At 31.7% G+C, this 21232-nt stretch overlaps 1 protein-coding gene across 2 annotated transcripts in view; it reads left to right on the top strand.

Annotated features, from left to right (window-relative positions):
- The window catches only part of LOC124532154 (solute carrier organic anion transporter family member 5A1), a 44803-nt gene that overhangs the window by 2698 nt on the left and 20873 nt on the right, over positions 1-21232 (top strand). The window contains exons 2-3 of one of the 2 annotated variants that reach the window (XM_047106880.1): positions 12344-12380; positions 20605-20736. In XM_047106880.1, the coding sequence (XP_046962836.1) occupies positions 20666-20736 (71 nt within the window). In that variant the 5' untranslated portion in view covers positions 12344-12380; positions 20605-20665. The remainder of the gene's footprint in view (positions 1-12343; positions 12381-20604; positions 20737-21232) is intronic. The other variant, XM_047106888.1, reaches the window with a different exon arrangement.

Below are 21232 nucleotides of genomic sequence, written 5' to 3' on the forward strand. Positions count from 1 at the left end.
CATCTATAACAGGAAAGCAGTAACGATTTGTCGATCGAAAACCTTCTCGTAAAATAATACGAATTGAATTTTTGGAGTTGTTTTCGTTACGTAACCGAACGTTCTTGTTAACACTTCTATATTTTATTGAAGCTTTATCTAAATTTATTATGTAACTTGCTATGACACAACAACAATGTTTTTTTAACCTCTTTTTTGTCAACGTCAAAAGGTTAAAACTATCGGTTTTTATTGATTTCAATTTATAAAAAGCGTGCGTTGTCGGTACTTTAAAAAATAACACTTTGACCGTTGCGATGTTAGATTTGAAATATAGACTTAATTTAATCGTCTATTGTCACAAGTTGTCGGTTTTATTTTATTGTCTATATAAATAAAACAAATTATTGTGGGAAATGACTAAATAGAATGGATCTGAAACATTAATGCAGGAGGTACGTAAATAATTAACATTTGCATCGGTTAAGTGGAAGAGTAGAGTGGGTCAGTTTACGTTTCCGCATCGTTCGACGCACGACAATGCGGATCCGTGGCCAGCCAACTATAGTGTTCCGATAAAAGACCAGCGATTGAATTCAATATTGCAGGTAGTGAGAGCGAATTAGGTACCGCCAAAGAGACACCCAATTGGCTTAAATGATAAAACGGAATACACTATATTCAAACAGGCTCCTATGTTTAATTTTAATTTAATATCACAAATAAGGAAATTCAGTAGTTACCATTTTCCCGCCACATACATTATGCGGTATTTTATAACAGTATATAAAATAATGTGTTGACGTTATGGGTGACCCATCACACTGAATGGGTTTTGTTTGAAATACTATTTCATTTTATCAAAATATTTCATGATAAATAGATACTACATACCTACCCTAAATTTATAACTGGGAATATATTACGTTAAATGATAACGATTGTTTTAAGTATTTATTTTTTATTTAATAAAATAATATACTAATCGTTACGAATAATAAATATTATAAAATAGTAAGCTTGACGTAAACAACAAAATTGCATAATCTATGCAATTAGTATACTATGTTGATGTCATCCATATCTACTAATAAATAATGCGCAAGAGTATGTTTGCATGAACACGCAAACATCCATTTCCAATGTGCTTTAACGAAATCTATTTGGATTAGATAGACCATTGATTGAGGAGGTTTATAGACAACATAATGTGCTACGACCAACATTATTGCGGGCCAATAATGAGTGCTGCAACGTTTAACGCGAATGAAATCACGTGGAGGACCTAGTCAATACTAATAGGATAGAGATAACATTTCTTTGTTTGTATGAAACGGGCAATCGCCGGAACTAATGATCCAATTTTTAAAAAATATGACTGGAATTGTTACTGAGTGATATAGGGTTGAAATTATATTTATATCAGATAATTTTCTATGTATACATATAAAAAAATTGGAGTGTCTGTTTGTAATATTAAAATAAGCGGTTTTTACTAAATGCATACGGTACAGATAAAAAAATAACATTTATTACAATTTTTTCTTTGTCCGCTGATGTAATAAAGAGTAACTTAGGATACAACAAAAAGTTTTTTTGTTTAAATTTAACTCAGCTAGTTATGGATAAATATTACACGTGCGAAGCCGGGGCGGGTTGCTTGTAATAAATATATAACTGATGTATCAGAAATTTGAATAACGGTGAGACATGATTTACGATGCGTCTTTGTTATTATAAACGCAGTAATAATCTTGACCCAGTTGTCGGACCTAATTCTTATTAATTCAATTATTCACTTAACACTTATCATCACGTTGTTTATTGTGTACTGTAGACCACGTAGCTGACGACCTCTTGCTTTGTAATTTACAAACGAGTTCATACTACAATAAACAATATTAATACGCTTAGATGTGTTACTATGAATGTAAAGAGAATTAAATTACTCACTTAGTTTTTAAATCTTTGGAATTAATCGGAATTATTAAAACGTATTTTTTTTGTGTTGTATTGCAAGTTGTAAATAAATTACCGAACAATAATAAATGTTTATAACGTGCTAATTTTATTTCGCATTTCTTCTCATAGGTATTTTCTGTTCCGATCTGCGGGTAGTTTTACTTTGGCTACCAATGTATAAGTGTAATTCGTTTACATCGATTTTAATAAATACAGTAATTTACGTCATTATTATATTTAATTTACGTCGTTAGCACTAAAAATAATAAAAATTAATCAACTAATTCGAAATTTAAAAGATATGAAACAATAAATTATTATAAATAGAAACACTGATATTTGTTTACCTACTAACTTAGTGTAACAAATTAAACCCCGCCTATTTAATCTATTTCTAAAGCAAATAATTACATATGACATCATTGAAGTAGTGTTGAAGTACCATTTTAAATATACCGTCTCTTATGCATTTTGTTGAATGCAACTTATCTCTTTTACAATGGAGAGTGTTTTGATTTAATTTTATAAATGATGATTGAATGATTTAATTTGTTTGTTGTTATATTTATCACAAAGGTTCCCTCGACGAAAGTTTTTCATTAAAACACATTATGTATTATAAGTAATAAATCATTGTTTGAACGCTTTCACATCTAGAGAAATATTCCATATACTTAATGTATACATATATTTGCGAACTCAATCATTCCATCTTGTTTTTGTTAACAATTGTTTGTTATTTATCAGCATGGAATACTTAAATCGGGTTAGATACGTGATATTTAAAGAGGAAGAGTTATTATACATTTGATAAAACCAGAGTAGCCTCGTCATACTTAATGCGGCATATCGTTTAGGCTCAGATAATGTCAATGACACGATATTGTCTCTCAACTCGGTTATCTATGAAACTTATCATTGAAGTAATTGACAATTATAAAGGAAAAAATAGAATCATTTCCGCAATCAATTATAATTGAACTTGTTATTGCAAAGACGAAACAATGATTTTAACTTAGCGTTAGCATTGAACATCCGTTGAATACGCGCATTGCGGAACACTGCGAGCATTGTGCTAAATACAGCTATAACACGCAAGTTATCAATGAGATCGAAGAAACAATGAAGACGTTCGAATGTTGATCCTATTTAAAAATCGAACGTTTGATTTGGTTTACTCAAGTTATGTCTCGGCCCTGAGTCCTGACGCAAGCGCTTGCGCAAGAGTGTTGCGGCTGCGGCTCGACCGACCGTGCCACGCTGCGGCGAAATCTGCCTTCCGTGCTGTTCAAAGTCTCAACACAACACTGCGTGCATTTCATTACCATCTCATAATTTCATTCAAATATTATACATAATCAACTGTTCTTGGTTATTATGTAATTATAATATAACAGCTATAAACCAGTTAGGAAGTAAGTACATATCATAACATAAATAAATGTTCTTGGCGTTATATGTACCGAACTCTTCTTAAAAGGTAGGGCAGATTTTGATTTGAATAAATGTGTAATTTTGTGTCCCTGGATGGTTTTGATTAGACTTCATATGTGGCGATCGGAGAGTGAATAAAATCTTATTACATCCGTGCGAATTATGGTTCGAAAAATGTAGAATAAATGTGTATATGTAGCTATGTAACATTCTTTTTGGGTCTTATCGTGTAAGCACATCAAAAAATATGTAGAGTTCTTTAAAAGTGTGATGGAATAAATAAAAAAAATGGAATAAATAAAATAAATATAATTAGTTACAGTTTTCCTGACTCAATTAAGTATAAATACTGAGCACATTATGTTACTCGTAGATTTATCCTTATATCAAAGTATTAAAATATGTCAAAATAGAACAACATACATATTATAACAAAAACCGTCTACGCGAAAATAATCACAATATAATTAAAAATTCATTTACAATTCAAAATCATCGACGGGTTCTGCCGAATAAAATTAATTTAATCGATTGTCTGTTTTCTACAAATATGATGATACGATAACAACGCCGGAAATATCGGCAGTGAATCAACTGCTGCATAAATCATTTCATATGTTATAATACGAAACACACTGATTGGAAAACGTAACAATTTCAACAATTAACATGTACATGTAACTTCAGTAACGATGGATTATGTAGGTAACCGTACTAGATCGTAACGTAGTATTACAGTACGTATTTCCTTTTGATTTTTTTTATTATTATTTTTAAAAATCCTCTGTAAAAGTCTTCACATGGTCCATGTAGTAGTAACTGAGCTTATATTTTACCATACACTTGTATACACAATTTCTTATACTGTTAATGCGTTAACCTTGAGACCCAACTAGTTATGACCCGGTAATTACTCCAAGTGTCGTTTAATTACACTGGCTCACTGATTCTAAAGATAATGACTAATAAGAGTATTAGTAGTCACCCGCGGGTTCGCTCTCGTTTTTAGATTGCCATGTTTTAGCCTATGTCCTTTCTTTTTAGTTTAAGTTGAGTTACTTCACGCCAAATTTCATCAAATTTGGTTCAGCGGTTTGGTCGTAAAAAACCTACAGACAGGTAGAGTTTTTCACATTTATAATATAGTGGTATGAAAAAGGCTTTTATCTATATTAGATAAAAGCCTTTTTCAACCCACTATGAGCAACAAAGATAAAAACAGTAATCCATGTATCAACCGATAATGTATATTATATGTATAACGCACGTGCGAAGTATATGTCTACAACACTAATACGGATGCCGCTGCTTATACTAATCTCTGTAAATGAACGACATTTACTTGATTTAATGGTTTCAATTGCAGTTAAATATAAATACGGCTTGTTACGTACATGTGCTTTACAAAATCACGTCTTATGGGCTATTTATTAATAAATAAAATGGAATCACACATATAATCTATATCATATAGTGTTCAGGACTAATGTTGTTTTAGTTGTCTTCATGTGAATACTATTTTAGGAATGGTCCATCAGTTCTGGAGTTTACCGGCTACATACAAACAAACGATTTTTAGATCTTTATATTATTATTTTAGGATTCTAAACAGAGCAAGCGTACGCTTAAAGTATATTGCGTTTACTTTTGAGAAAGAATTGTAAATTACTTTTAAAAATATATAAATATGTATATTAATTTTGGCCATGAAAATTTCGATATTGACCGCCAATTATATTTGATGTTTTTCTAAACTTATGAAAATGCTAGTTTGTTTTCCATACCTACACCCTTAATAAAATTGCACTTTATTCAGGTAAATGGTTATTACCGCAATTTTCATATGTCAGACGAGGTGCTTCCATTTTTTTATTAAATTAGGAACTGTAGAAGTAATCCCCTAGGTAAAATCAAATATTTTATGGCATCGGTAGGCGGCCGGGCAAATATACCATTTTATTAGTTGCTGGTAAGTGGTCACCACGTCCCATAAGACAGAAATTAAAAAATAAACAAAATAAATTCTATAACGTCACTTCAGAAACTATTGATTATTTAAAATGGGTCACCTGAATAGCCTGTCACCACCACCCGTCGGTGCTATAAGTAATACTTACCATGCCTTACATCGCCACCGCGTCAACGACCTTGATAACTGAGATATACCTCATGCCTGTACACTGGCTCACTCACTGTGTAAACCTTGCGTCTTGGTAGCAAAATGTTGTGTAAAACCTACCCAAACAGGCTTGCACAGAGGCCTTACTACCATAAAATAAAAATAAAACTAGAATACATTCTGAAAGTGATACCAAACATTTTTATGTCAATAGAACTTGTATTATTCAACCAAGATAGAATTGTTATAGTCTCTGTACCTTGGTGGGGAAGTAGTCGCCGTTCAGCATTTATATTCCAAGTAACAATGAATGGACAAGGACAGACCACCAGTGTGCTGTCAGACTGTTTTGTCGCCTTTGTTCGATAATGTTCAACATTTCACACGACATATTTCGTTAGTTTAATTTGAAATAATTATTTTGAAAACATATGTTTGAATTTCTAAACGCTTTGTATACATTTTGAACTGAAATGGCCCTGTGATTAAATAAGTTTGTAGAGAACATATTTCATTAATTAAATTTATAACATATGTTTTTTAAATGTATGGAATTTTTAACGCTTTATTGTGCGTTTTAAACAGATGGCGTAGTGGTTAGAAAGAGTGTATCACTGAATATCATATCCTTAACTTGTGTCAATAGCTCAAGTGTTTAATAAAAATCGACTATATGTGCACGTATTCAATAATATATAAAAGCAATCCGCATTGAAGCAACATGGTAGCAATAGCTTAAATTATTATCTACAAAGGGAGAGTTATAATCATACTATGACGTCCGATATTATACCTAAATGCCTATTTATTATTGTACTTATAGATATTCGAAACAAGATCGGAAAATTTACAAATTTTCAAGTTAAATTTGGAAAGAAATTTTTGACAACACTACGCGTTACGTCAATACATTAACGTTACTTTTGTGAATTAAAAAAAATAGACAAGAACAACATGATGAAAGAACATAAAATCACTTATCACTAGTTAAGCAAAGAGGTTTAGGATTTTTCTAAAACTCTTGCTATGAATATCATGAAAATCATGTACACGTATTTAATCCTTTATTAAGTTTTAATAAAGGATGAAAGGGTGTTATGGGTTAGTAGGATAAAAACCTACATTTAGTATAAACATTTGAAATGCTTACAAAGATTTAAAATTACTCTCTTGTGACTTCTGACCCTAAAATGAATAACATACTGAGGTATATACGTCTTTATATCAAACCTTAGTCTTTGTGTACTTAGCATTACCAAGAACTTTTTGATGGTCTTTCCATAAGAGGCAGGTAGGCAGGTTAAAATTAATAAGAGATAATAATTATAAGTTTTTTGTAAAACTACAATGTTACGAGTTATATTTCCTGTAAATAGTTTCTCGTAGATGTCATACCTCGTTACATATTTATTTCCTTTTCTCTAGTCTCTGATAATATTTTGACCATCAATAAGTCTGATATTATATTTTTAATGAGTACTAATTTTAATTCATGCTTAAATATGACATTAGATATAATTAAATATTTAGCATGAAATACATATAATAGCCATGTAAGTATATAGTATTGAGTTTTATTTAGTAGTAGGACTTTGTGCAAATACGTCTGGGTGGTTACCATCCACTCATCATATATTCTACCACCAAGCAGTAATACTATGTATTTTTGTTACCGTTTCGAGAGTGAGTGAGCCAGCATAACTACAAGCACGAGAATTGCAATAACTTAGTTCGCAAGATTGGTGGCGCATCAGAGTTGTATGAATTTTTTTCATTTTCATACGGCGTAAATGAATGGGCGGTGGTGACCATGTGATCATGTGACCCATTTGCCCGATCGCCTACCGATTTCATTAAAAAAGAAAGAAATTTTTGAACACCATAATTAGAATGAGGCCACATGCGACCTTGCAAGGCTGTTGGCGTTTTATTAAGGTGTGCTCCCCACCCGAAGGCGCACCCCAACCGATGTAATAGCTCCCACCTTAATCTCACCCTTACGTTTATCAATTTTGTTACTATCATTTACTTTAGTGGGGAGCTTTTATTATTTTTTTACGTCATGTTTGAATATACATTATATAATAATAACGCCTTACGCAAACATAGTCTTCGATAAATTACTCCTAAAATGCTATACATATCGATTTCCGTAATAAAAAACCGGTCGCAATCATACTAATATGGATAGGTCTACTTTACTGGCATTTATCATATTGGCGACGTGTTTAATAAGTGTTTTTAAACAAATGATATATATATTTTGTTATTTAATACAAAAAAAAAATCACACAACCAATTTAAATAAAGATCTCAGATCTCAAGTGCTTTAAAGGAAAAGGTCCTTTGAAATTACAAGCATAATAATAATTCTAGTCGTGATCTGAGGTCACACTGCACTTTCTATAATGAACAATAGTGTGTCGTCGATCGTTTGAAATACGATTGTAAACACCAGCATGTAAGGTGCATATTACAATATCACTGACAAAGCATTTAAGAATGAGTAAGAGCAAACAAAGAAATATTGAAAACGTCAATAGGAATACGCAGTTATCACTTAAAAATAACAATACGACTTCTACTACGTAACTGCTTACCATAACAAAAACTGTTTATGGCTGTTATAACGTTTCGTCCGTAGATAACTTACAATTTCTCGGTAGTAGACAAAACTATATCTAACGTTGAACACGTTTTATATATCATTTGTGTAATAATATATGTTTTTTAAATGTTTTCTATGATGCAACGTGCCACGTATAGATATGTATTTCGTGACTAATAGAGGTCAATTGGAGACAGCTATCAGTTCAGTGCACAAGCCGATGACCTCATATCGTATTGCGCAGATGGTGGCCCGAATTTGCATCGGAATAGGCCACGACGCGTCCCAATTGTCCTTAACGCAGAATATATAACAGTGTAATAGATTTCTTAAGAGAGTAATGAACTATTATTATCGTATGCTTTAATACTAAGAACCAACACTGTAACGAATTTCGAGACATGTTCCGTGAGACCAGATTGCAAGAAATGATGCAATTTATGTGTGTGTGTTTGTATATGGTAATACAAGAGTATGGCACACAAGTGTAATTGATCGAGATCGACTCCGTGAATCCGTATACCCCACGCGGATAATGTCAGTAACCAAAAGGACAAAGGCAAGAACTTACGAGAATGAATCCTTTTAAAAAAATCACATAAAATCTAACTGCAGACATTATGACCGGTTCGTGTTGACTCATTCTATGCAAGCGACAGAATTCCGCTCATTCCATTATTATAATATAATCTAATAAAATATGTTCTATATAATATAATGGGAAGCCTCTCAACAAAACACGTGTCATCTGTCTATATAGTATAGACTAAACATACGATCTTGAATAATGCTAACCCTAATCCATTTGTTTTCAAATAACCTCACGAATAGCGTACCAATGGAGACAAATCGGTCGACATATCATAATTGAAATCTAAACGTATATCCACTTTATGTGAGATTAGTCCATCCCCGCTATCGACTTAATTAAAGTTGGAAAGCACCTCTGACAATGTACGACAGATAATAAATGCAATTGCCAAAATAAATCTCTACTGATATAATTAGAACAATTCTATCATTTGCTTAAAATATGAATCGGTAACAGATTGGTCGCCAATATTTTTTTTATTGAACTTTGGTTTGTTTTGAATTAAGAATTATATTTAGACTGTCACTTAGCATATATTATACTGATAGAAATTTCTAAAATTCAAATCAATGTTGTTGTCTTCGTTTCGTAATATTAAAATTGACGAAATGAAATCAAATAAAAATAATCGCGTATTTTCGAAATGCATTTTTAATATATATATCTATAATTTAAAATGTTTTTTCTGGCTGACTAAAGTTAGATGATATATCTTCGTGGCGAAAACAGCTGCAAAGAGTTTTATTTTCTAACGTAAGTATCCGCTACTAAAGGATTTTTGAAAATTCACATTAATAAGAGGAAATGGCAATTGTTACTTGCAACGTAGCGATTTACTCAGCTTTAATATACTTTTTTTTTAATTAAATTGTACCCAAATGAAGCATTGGAATCCGTAACAATAATCGTAGGTAAGTGTTGCAAATGCAAGATGAATCAGTGCGGGTACGCGACGATGACCCGCGGACGGTCGCTCACCTCGACAGCTTGTCTAGGCTCCACACACACAACATATAGATATATTGCATTGCACTTCGCAACTATTATGTATAAGTTTAACACTCATATGTAAAAATCTATATCAATATTCACACGTTCTATATAATGTATCGATATCATGCGCTAGTTGTGATTCTACGAACCTCATACAAATGATTCAAACAAGAACGAACGGATGCAGAACTAATTGTGGAGCCAATTTAATTACTCGTATCCCAAAATTAGTTGACAGGTAAAAGTCGTTCTGCTTTTTCATTTAATCTAGTACATAACGTTATAATTAAATGGATTAACAACGTTACGTAATTTAGAAGCTTAAATGGATGCTATTTGAATGGTGAAATCACGGGGATTTCCTATGGGGAGAAAGTTATGGCGTAGTAACAATGACTCACTTCTCTGGCAAATGTATCTCAATAAAAATATTTGAAACATGAATCGTGATTATAGATTATAGATATTTCTAATGTCATATATAATAAATAGCAAGAATATAGTGTTATACATACATATATGTATATACATATAAAAATGAATGCCCGGGTTGGTTCTTATTCTTTGTGTTAAAGCGTCGTTCTTCCGATTTCATTGAAACTTTATACAGATGTTGTTCGCACTTGTGAGAAGGGTTCTCATATAGTTCCTTCAACGTACAATAGATGGCCTGCTAGACGGATCCGATTATTGTTTACGAGATAATATAAAATCTGAACAAAAAAAATGGCAATTTTTTTCTTGGAATTTAAATGGGTCGTAAGTGGAAGTATACCCTCTTAAACAAAAAAGGGATTATCTGAAGTGGTTCATAAATGAAGGAGTATCGCAATAAATAGCAATAAAAAAACTTAAAAAAAATTTATTACAAAGCACACGGGCCATTTACCAAACTAAACGATAAAAAAGGATTTTTAATACAAGTTTTGTCTATGTAATTTTGTTTCTTATTACTTTTACTATGAAAAGGTTATTAAAGAAAACATTTTATAGAGGCATCAAATTTTAATTAATTGAAGTAGGGCTTACATTTTATAAAAAACTGACATGTCTAGTTCCAGTTAAAAATAAAACTATGCAAAACAATGCGTGCATGCAACAAGTATAGAAGGTGAATGTCAGGCCCAAGAGACAACCATCGCATACTAATTAAATGTGACTCAAAGTTTCTAAGCATAATGGATACCTATACTAATCGTATTCACTTTTACCTATTTCTTATTTATTGAAAATTTCCAAGGTCGAGCTTGGTTTTATCGTTTCTTATGTTACACTTGTGAAAGGCATTTTTTTGTTTTATTACTATTTTGCGACTATATATACAACTATGTGTGCAGTGAGTTACAACATATAAAATATATATTTATTTTCCAAGATATGGTAATATTATTAATATTGATATTTTCAGGTTTAACTGGATAAGATTAAAGTATATTTGTATTTTAAATATGCAAATGTGAAATCTGTTATTTAATCAAACCTTAACGAAATACCAGTTTTGTAAAAAAGCAAGACTCAGACAGCGCCATGCATTAGTTATAATCCTTCCAATCGATCGTACTTTAAAAAATAATCATTATATGGCTAAGTCATTTGTGCAATTTAAAACGAACAATTCGATATCAAGTTATCACGCGAACTTACTTTCAGAATAGTCTCACATTTTATAACGTTTTTAACATTACATTCATGAGTATTCATGTTGTTGTAACTTTATTTTTAAGATGTAAATCCAACCTAAAATTATCTTTAATGGCCACGCTATGCATAGTCCTTATCACTCCAAAATAGTTTTTCGTCATTGTTTACCCTACTTCAGTAATATTTATTCACGTTGATAACTGAAGAGGCACTGTAGGGTTCTCCCGTTCAGAGCAATTGAAATATGCTCGTGATATTGGATATCGTTAAACAAATGTATACAATGCTGGAACAATTTGCTTCAATGCCGCTACTTCCGGTTGACTATGAACGTTAAAATATTAAATATCAAAATATTGTTGACATAGATACTAACTACGTATGTATTCGCTACAGCTGAATCGAATCGCAAAGAAGAATCTATGTATTTATTAAGAAGTCATGGAATATCCTGAGAAATAATAGTTGGTTTTTATAGCCTTAATAAAAGGATAGGAATATTTTTTATAAGTGAATTTCGACCACAAACAATGCTAGTTTCCTAAAATACATTTTCCCGAGACAGACTAAAGACAAAGTTCTCTTTATACGATACCGAGGAAATTGATAAATTTAATTTGTTAAGCGTGTCCTTAAGGGTATATAATCCATTTTAAAGTTTTGTTCCGTAAACATTTATATTTTATTATTAAACAAATTGACTTTTTTACGGAAATGCAGTTCGACGAATGATGAAAATATAGCCATTTTTTTCACACGCATTATCTTTTTGAAACCTTCAACTCTTATATTTTTACAAGCAATTATTTAACTTCGTGTAAAAAGTCTTGCAATTCAATTTGAAAGCCAGTTTAACTGACCAACAACAGCTAACTGATTGAGCTGAAAATTGCCAACACTATCGGCGCTGGTGACAATACAATTTAGTGTTCTACAATTAAAAAATATTTTTGTGCTGGGATTAATAAAAACTTGTTTTAGTGAGGTTTTGTTTAACTTGATTTACTTGTTTCAGATCTTGATACGTCTGGAATGATACACACGTGTTGAAGGTACTTTTTATTATTATTATTATATATAATCTCACCTCTACGCGTACAGCTGAAGTATTCTGCAAAAAGATACTCGAAATCCACCGCCGAACACGAGCGGAAAATGTCAAAATGTTATATGCGACATTGATTATACTATTTATACAATTAATGGTAAACACGTGGCAAAATCTCGAATAACTTTTAAGTCGTCGAAATCAATTCTTCCAGAATCGCACTTCTGACCAAATACATGAAACATTTACTTAAATATAAATATTTTGCATTGGAGCAGCGAGCTGGAATATGTTCCAAACCCTCACCTTAATGGGAAAGGAGGCCTTAGCCCAGCAGTGCGAAATTTACAGGCCGTTACTTTACTTTAAACATACATATTTACTATTTTTATTGGTACGTATATCCCAAGTATTTGATTGTTGTTTTGACGACTTAACTAAGTTACAAATTCGTTGAAATATTACAACAGCATATTTACCAACACACGACAGTACATTTTAACATTATTATATTATTTCGATCATTGTTATGTTGTGTTACGCATTGTTTTCCAATTAATCTGTGGTCTTCCATGATGAATGAAATAATATTTACCGAAGGAAATATTTCTCATTGACGCATGCCTTTTGAGGAAAATAAATATCGATACATTTTTTTTAAACACACATAAAACATAAGTGTAGCAAATGCGCTACTTGATGGTCTAATAATTTCAAGACATGATATATTATACTCAGTCTTTATAACATAATATATTTTTTACTGTAATACTTTTTCTTTATAATTACAAAAAAGGTGTCCTCATTATAGTACAAAAATGGCTACGAATGCAACTATTCCTTGATGGTAGGGATTTGCGCAGGCCCGACTGAGTAGCTACCACTCACTCATCAGATATTCTTTCCGGCAAACATCAATACGTAGTTTTGTTGTGTTCCGGATTGAAGGATGAGTGCGCTAGTGTGACTACAAACACAAGGTGCATACATACTTTGTTCCCAACTTGTTGGCGCATTGGCGATATCAGGATTGGTTATTATTTACCACAACGCCAATGTCTATTGATGGTAGTGAACTCTCATCATTGACTGCCTATATTGTCTTTTAATTTTATTACTACTATAAATGTTAATTTATAATATTTATATAAATGGCATATAGAAACATTCGTTACTCGTAACAAATAAGGTTCATATATAACCTTAATTAATATCTTACAACCCGATCCCTAGACAGAGTCTTTGGTGATAATTTCAAGTCAATTAATACTTTGTATATAGTTTTAGTAAACACACTATCTTCTGAATCGATCTAGACTAATGATTGTAAATATAGCGTATCCGTATATTTGAATATGTATAATTGTTTATATACTTAAACACTTGGTACGTCATTTGAAAACTCTTTGTCTCATGTAATAGTATATCGACCTTATTCGTCAATACCCAAGTCACATTTCACGAACGGGCTGTTCGTATCTACAATTAAACATTAAGAACGCGTAGTATGGACGCGACACGAAATAGATCTTTGTTTTATTATAAAACAAGCAAAGAACGTCGTTAGGGAAGTAATCATGGTTTTATAGAAGGAGTATGATGGATGTCTTTCATAAAATGTTATCTTTTTTTAACATTGTATCGTTTGTGATTTTATAAGGTGATATTTTTAATTCGACACGATATCTATACTCATAGAGTTTAAGTATCACAAATCGAGACTAAAATGAAAGATTAACTTTTTTTTTTATTTATATAGATATATTACTTTTGTAGGTTCTTGTTACTGAACTTCAAGTTTGATGAATTTATTTGTCTGTATTAAGTTAAAAAAGATATGTCACCCGTACAGATGCGGGTCCGGCAGCTAGTTAAATATACCTCAGATACCTAAATACGTGAAGATAATTAGTTAGTTTGTAAAATTGTTTTCAATGTCAGTTCCTTTTTCTGAACCAAAAACCATTCTTCAGTAAAGATTAATGGACTTGTTTCAATCAATATAAACCGAGCACAACTTTCATTAAAATCCCCAACCCACTGACGCAATGCGTCTTTGAAAAATAATGGACTAATTCTGGAAATTCTTTACATAACAACATTATATCGTAAAGGAGCTTAAAATTATTTTCATGATGAGATTTCTTTCATATTTGGAGAATGAATGAACGAATATCATCACTCATAATTAGGTACGAGTACATGTAAAACGAGATTGAAATACACTATATAATTAATGGGTTTTGACGACTTTATATATTTACACTTACAAATAGAGCCGTCTAATAAAATATACAAGCAATGTTATCCATCCATAATTAGTTCTTTACCGTACCATTGTGTCTCTTTCATAATCTGTAATATCAGCACAACTTAAAGCCTTGTAGCGAATAATTAATATTTTAATTGATTGTTTGGAAGTTGCAAAATAATTTTTCTTAACGCGTGATACGTAAATAAAACAAACGAACACGTGCACATATTTTAATCGTATATTTGGAGGCAAGTTTTGTTCCTCTTTTTCAAACTCGGATATCAATACTTTAGGTAATAAATAAGTAGTATGTTTATATGCAACATATTTTTTGAGACTAGACTTATTATGTCGATGTAGTGGCTGGGCGGGGTTTAGCACAAACATACTAAAAAAAATCAAAGTCACAGCATTTTGCTTGGTTTTTTTTATAACATTCGTAGCCAGTCGGGGAAAATAGGCCGCTTGATAGTAAGTGTCATTACTGTCCATATGAAATGATGCCGTAAGAATTTTTAACAATTCCACTAACCAACAACCATAGAACACAACAATACTAACTATTGTGGCGTACTAACCTGTCCCCACAGGCGGACTAAACAAAACCCTCAACGCCAAATAAAAATACGCATCAATGATGCTTAGTTCAATTTACCTATTTTGTTAAACAGCAGTAACTATTGTCAAAAATAAAAAAAATTCTTGTAAACGTTTTAGGTTATTCACACATGAAACAAGGCGTGGGTCTTAAGATAATCTATATTAACACAGTACAAGCCTTAAACCAGCTTGCCTTGATATTTATTATATTATAATGTGTCTTTATGACATTAAATAAAAACGAATAATTGGATTGCCTAAATATATCAGAGATAAATTTTGACAACGTACGAAATCGATACAAGTAACTTAACACGTTCAGTATTTTTTCCAGATTAGTCTGAACATACATATTGTAACCTGTTCGCACTGAGTAGATGTTATGTATGGAAAACGAAACATCAAAACAGTACCGTATAGGAATAATTTGGCCGGCGCGATGGTCGCCGGATGAGTCATTTTCCTCTCGAAACCGGTCTCCCGTCTCGATGTCGATAAGTTTCGTTCGTCCGTCTGCATTGCCACAGGACTTGCATACGTAGCCTTAAACACATCGAGCCAGTTCTATCGACGTTTTAGACAAATTATCTTAGCGTGGACAGAGGATAGGCGTTCATGAATTGGTTTAGTAATATTTATATTAATTATAAAATGTAATTCAATCGTTTAAATAAATTGGTACGTTTAAACAATATGGAAAGTTATGAATGTTTGTGTTATGCATTGCATTCAACGAGAAACAGCTGCCGTCTCTCAACCGTCGTTTGTTCTGAAGGACTTTTAAAGTATGTATTAAATTTGATGAAATGCTACTCTAATTTTATGTAAGTGGCTACATAAAAGACTTATCGAACTAAAATCCAAGAAGCAAGAATGATTAAGTAGCTGAGCAAGTGGTGTTGCTATAAATAGTATCATTGTTATACTTCAAAACAAGCGTCCTGTGCGAGAGTCGACGATCAAATTACCAATATTTTTTCTCATTAAAGAACTGCGAAGTAATTTCAAGCACTTTTCATTTTTTTTTAAATCGTCAGCAAAAAAAGACTTTGAAATAACGAAATCAAAACGTACGTATGTTTATTTATATATTATAGGTATACATTTTTAAAATAAGGTTGTGTAAAAAAGTACCAGTATATAAATATTGGTACTTTTAACTGTTATGAACTATTTTACATACATACATAAATCCGTTTAATACGGAGATATCCAATCTCAAAGTAACCTTCATATAACTCGAAGCCTCAGAGGTTTGAGCTATTGTATCGACCGTGACACGTAATATAGCCACAATAATAACCTTGAACACACACCCGCTTTCACATAAAACCACCTAATATTGACTACTTAGTAGATAAAAGGTCGTCGAAAGGAGATTTGTTGACACGCGTGTATTTCGATTTGAATTTTCAATGTCCATGCCTCTAAAGTTATTTAATAAACGACATTTTTTTTAAATCACATTTTTCATGTGTCGTCAATACGAAATATGAGATTCCTTTTAATAAGTTACTCGTAGAATCTAACAGTCTTCATATTCGTCGTCAACGATGCAAGCTACTCGTCTCTATTTTCGTCTATTTGAAATTTTTGGCATTCGCTCTGTTCCGCAAAGTTATTACATAACGGTGCAGGTAAAATTTTGTGTCAAATTGTTATTTGGCCAAGTTCAGCCAATTAGTATACTTTGTTAACTAATACAGGTGGTGGGGCTTTGTTTAGCTTCAGCTGGGTAACGGATTTCCGTGAAAAAAAATATAAGACAAAAAAAATACTTTTTATTTCATTCAAAGAGGCTTTACAAGCTATTTTACAAAACTGTCTTAAGTAAAGCTACCAACGGTTTGCAATGTACATTCTACCGAAAAGAACCGGCAAGAAATACTATAAGTACTCTTTTTCAACATTTAAAATACAAAATTATGTTACTCAAATACAATTATATATGTAATTATATATCCTGCCTGGAAGTCAACAAGTATGAATAAATTAATGAATTATTTTAACACTAAAGTATTGCTGAACTAGTATTGTATACCTACTTTGTAGTTTGAAAGGTGAGTGAGCCAGTGATATTTAATAAAAAGCATCAGATATGTTATATCTATGTCCCCAAGGTAAGCGTCGCATTTACGATGTAAGAATCACTAGCCGCATCCGTCTAAAGCTTCATCAGGTCAATTTCGTCGACCTAAATTAAATTAATTAAAAATAAATAGATGTACATATTATTTATCTGCACTGTAATCAGATCATCTCTATTTATATGTTACGTTTCGCTGTCGCTGTATGAGTCACCGTCATCTGACACAACTTGGTATTCCACTAACAGCAGCTCTACGATCCCGTTATCGCGTCTTCAACTTTTCCTGATCACACGACACACTAAACTTTACATCGATGGCTTAAAAAAAGTGTGATTAACGATACCCATTACATATTACCTTTCTCACGTAGAAACCATTTACTTATCTATTTTCTTATGTGAATACCGAATATTATTTCGTGTATTGCACAAAAATGTGCACATTTTCAGGTGCATTCTCTCAAGGATTGAGGAAAAAATCTAAGAATTGTAGGGTTTTTTTTGTTCGGTAAACTTCGTAATTACTTTACTGAAGATTTCTTAATAAACGAACCCAGGATTACGGTACCAGCGGCTTTTAAAGTAGCCCCTAAGTAATTAAAGTAATGTTTAATGAAATAAAAAGTGTGGCCTAAGGTAACATTAATGGCTTATGTTGTTTCTCTATCGTCATAATAATAATAAATAGGATCATCAGTATACAATTCACGCGAACCGGTATGTTTACTCCACAGTATGAAAAATATAAGTGACTCTCACGTTAACCGTGAGATATAATGCTATTGTTTTTTATGATTCCGTTATTCGCAAGAGATCAACCGACGCTCTAATTACGTGTTAAAAAAAACAATAACTCACATTCTTAGAATTTAATAAATATACTTAACCTATATTTCAGTGTTCAGACTTCTTGACCTATTGGAGCTGTTCATGAGACAGGGAGAAAGGTGACTTGTCGGTATAAAAATTTCAAGTCCTTGACATATATCAGTGTACTGTAGAATAATCAATATTTTAAAATATTTAACGCTCTTAAGTTCAGCTCATATAAAGATTGTAATGTGTCCTAGATTATATATAAAAAAACTTTACAGTCACAACTGACTAAAACAAATATGTTTTGCTTTATACAAAAAAAAACAGATTTTACGAAATCTGATTCCTTTAAGGTGCGACTAAGAAGTGAGTGGGAGCACATTACCCGATATTCTAAATAGTTATTACTTTAAAATAGTACCAATGTGTGCATAGATGTGGATTCCTACTACCTACTGATTGTTATGTAAACAACGGTTACGTTACAATAATTAAACGTCTCAACGGTAAAGAATTTAAACAACGTTTTATTTATTATTATATTATAAATTTTACACTAAAACACTTGTTTACTTAAATGAAATATAAAATACAGAAATATCTTATATATATATATAACATTGAATATTCTATAATCGATACTTAAATAGACAAAAAACAATACGGTAAAGTTATGTTATGCCTATACGACAAATATATTTAGATCTTCACTGGAGGGCTACAACCGCTTATGGCGACGGGAATCTTGTCATTTATAGTCTTTGAACCCCCGGTGTGACCAGTATAATATACAAAGCAAACGACCGGTATGAAAATATTTATTTCTAAAATATTTTACCACAAAAAAACTACATGTGTGTTTAAAAAAGAAATATCAATCCATTTTTTACGTATTATTTTAAAATAAACTAAGGGAAGCTATAAATTAGAGACGGCAGGATTCCATAGTCTGTAGGTTACATGAAATAGTTATTTGTGTGATATATTTGAAACTTTTGGAAAAATCTATTAAAACACCTTTGATTTCACAGACTTTCGGTTTTATTTTGAGTAAATGTTTGTACACGAAAACTATTTTAAAGCCTTTTTTTGGATATAAAACTACAATCAGATATATATCTTATGTATAGAAAGGCGACATCGATATATTTTAATTACGATAAACATTAATGTAAAGAAATTACATATATGTTTTAAATGTAGTAATGGGGTGGCTTAAACGGACAGATAGATAGCGGATTAAAAAGAATTGCGACTTGCGAGCGTGACGACAACCACGGACGTCTATTAATAAATCTGAAAACATATGCCCAATTTGCGTTTCATTGTGCGATGAAGTCGATTCAGTCAGTCGATAATCAAATTCAATCTATCGAATCCGACTTTCTAACTTTGTAGAGTTATACTTTATTTTTGAAATAAAGCAAATAATGATATCTGTATGAACTAAGATTGTGAGGGGGTAAGTTTTGCGTGTTTATTTTTTTTCGTGTTTCACACACATCATACGACTTATCCGATTTAATGTTTAATGTAGAAAAAATAACGACATATCTATTTATTTCTGATTTTAGTTTAATTATAAAAAATAAATGTATCTTTTCAAAAGTTTTATTTATGCAGTGCTTGTTTTGTACCAGGAACACTCGATACTAGGGCGGTAGAGTTCGAAGGAGTAGAAAATAATAATCTTTGCGTTATCAAACGTTATTCTCTTATCGTACAAAATATGAATTATTACAAAATGTCTCCTACGAAGGAGTCATCTATACTAATATTATAAATGTGAAATTAATTCTGTCCATCTGTCTGTCTGTCACTCTTACACAACCAACCCAGTGAACCGAATTTGATGAAATTTGGTGTGAAACAAACTTAAACTCTGAGAAAGGGCATTGGCTTCTTTTATTCAAATCATCATCATCAATTAATTTTATTCAAATAAACTTCACAATGAAGCGTTTTCGTATCGACAATAATTAAATACTACGACCGTTTCGGAAAGCAACTTCTAGCGAGAAGAAACGGCAAGGAACTCGCTTTCAACCCGAGCCTAACTTGACAACCGAAACCGAATATAATAAATAAAACTCGAACAAAGTCACGAGCTACAACTCATATTATATATTTAAAAAATTGTGTGCCTAATTTTTTATAGATATATCAAATTATCAAAATTTCGATAATGAGGCGACATTTTTTACATTGGCCTAGGGCGGCACTAAGGTTGTATGTCCTCACTTTGTAATTTAAACACAGGGCGTATTGTGCGATGCAAAACCACGGCAGACAACTGTTTTGATAATCTCTCATAAGCTAGACAATAACACGGTATAAAATGCTTTTTATATCCGTACTAAGTCGAGACGAGCAGATAAAAGAAATCATTTTTTTGATTCATTTGATATGATAGCTTTTATCTTTGTAATGACTGATAAAAGTTCATTAACATGAATTCTATTTGCCCAGGTGGATAAGTATCACGGTGACTGGTATGGGCGTGCGGTGAGGCTCGCAGTGCTCCAAGAAAATGACAGAGGGCGAAAAACAGCAGAGCGCGGGCGGAGCCAACGCCGCACCGCAACACAGAAAGGGGCACAGGTAAATATACATTTTTACACTTTATTTTTAATTTATATTGGATTAGAATAAAAACAAGTTTTAATATCATTTTCCCGACGACTTCCCGACAGAGTTCCAGAATGATGGACCATTAGAAAAATAATCCGTGACCACAGATAAAACACGATTCTAACGTGGTTTTAGCTTTTATAGCTGTCACAGATTACAAAGTAATGTGCGTATACGTTAAAAAGTAATCAATAGACTAAGTGTTCATGTTATTTTTTCTATCTTAATTGTTTGACGGTCGTTTGATCGTATGTGATAGATTATTAAAATTGTTTTAATGGTCATAAGTTTATATATAAAAAATTGAATAAACGCAAAATAATTATTTTTTAATCTTTAATTATAAAATAGTAGTTTAATTCAAAAGTGATATTTAAATAAATATTAATATATATTTTGAGTAAGAACATACATATACCATAGTGTTAAAACAACGATTATTAAATATTATTATTTGCATCCTTTG

This window comes from Vanessa cardui, chromosome 1 (assembly GCF_905220365.1).
Source record: "Vanessa cardui chromosome 1, ilVanCard2.1, whole genome shotgun sequence".
Taxonomy (NCBI): Eukaryota; Metazoa; Arthropoda; class Insecta; order Lepidoptera; family Nymphalidae; genus Vanessa; species Vanessa cardui.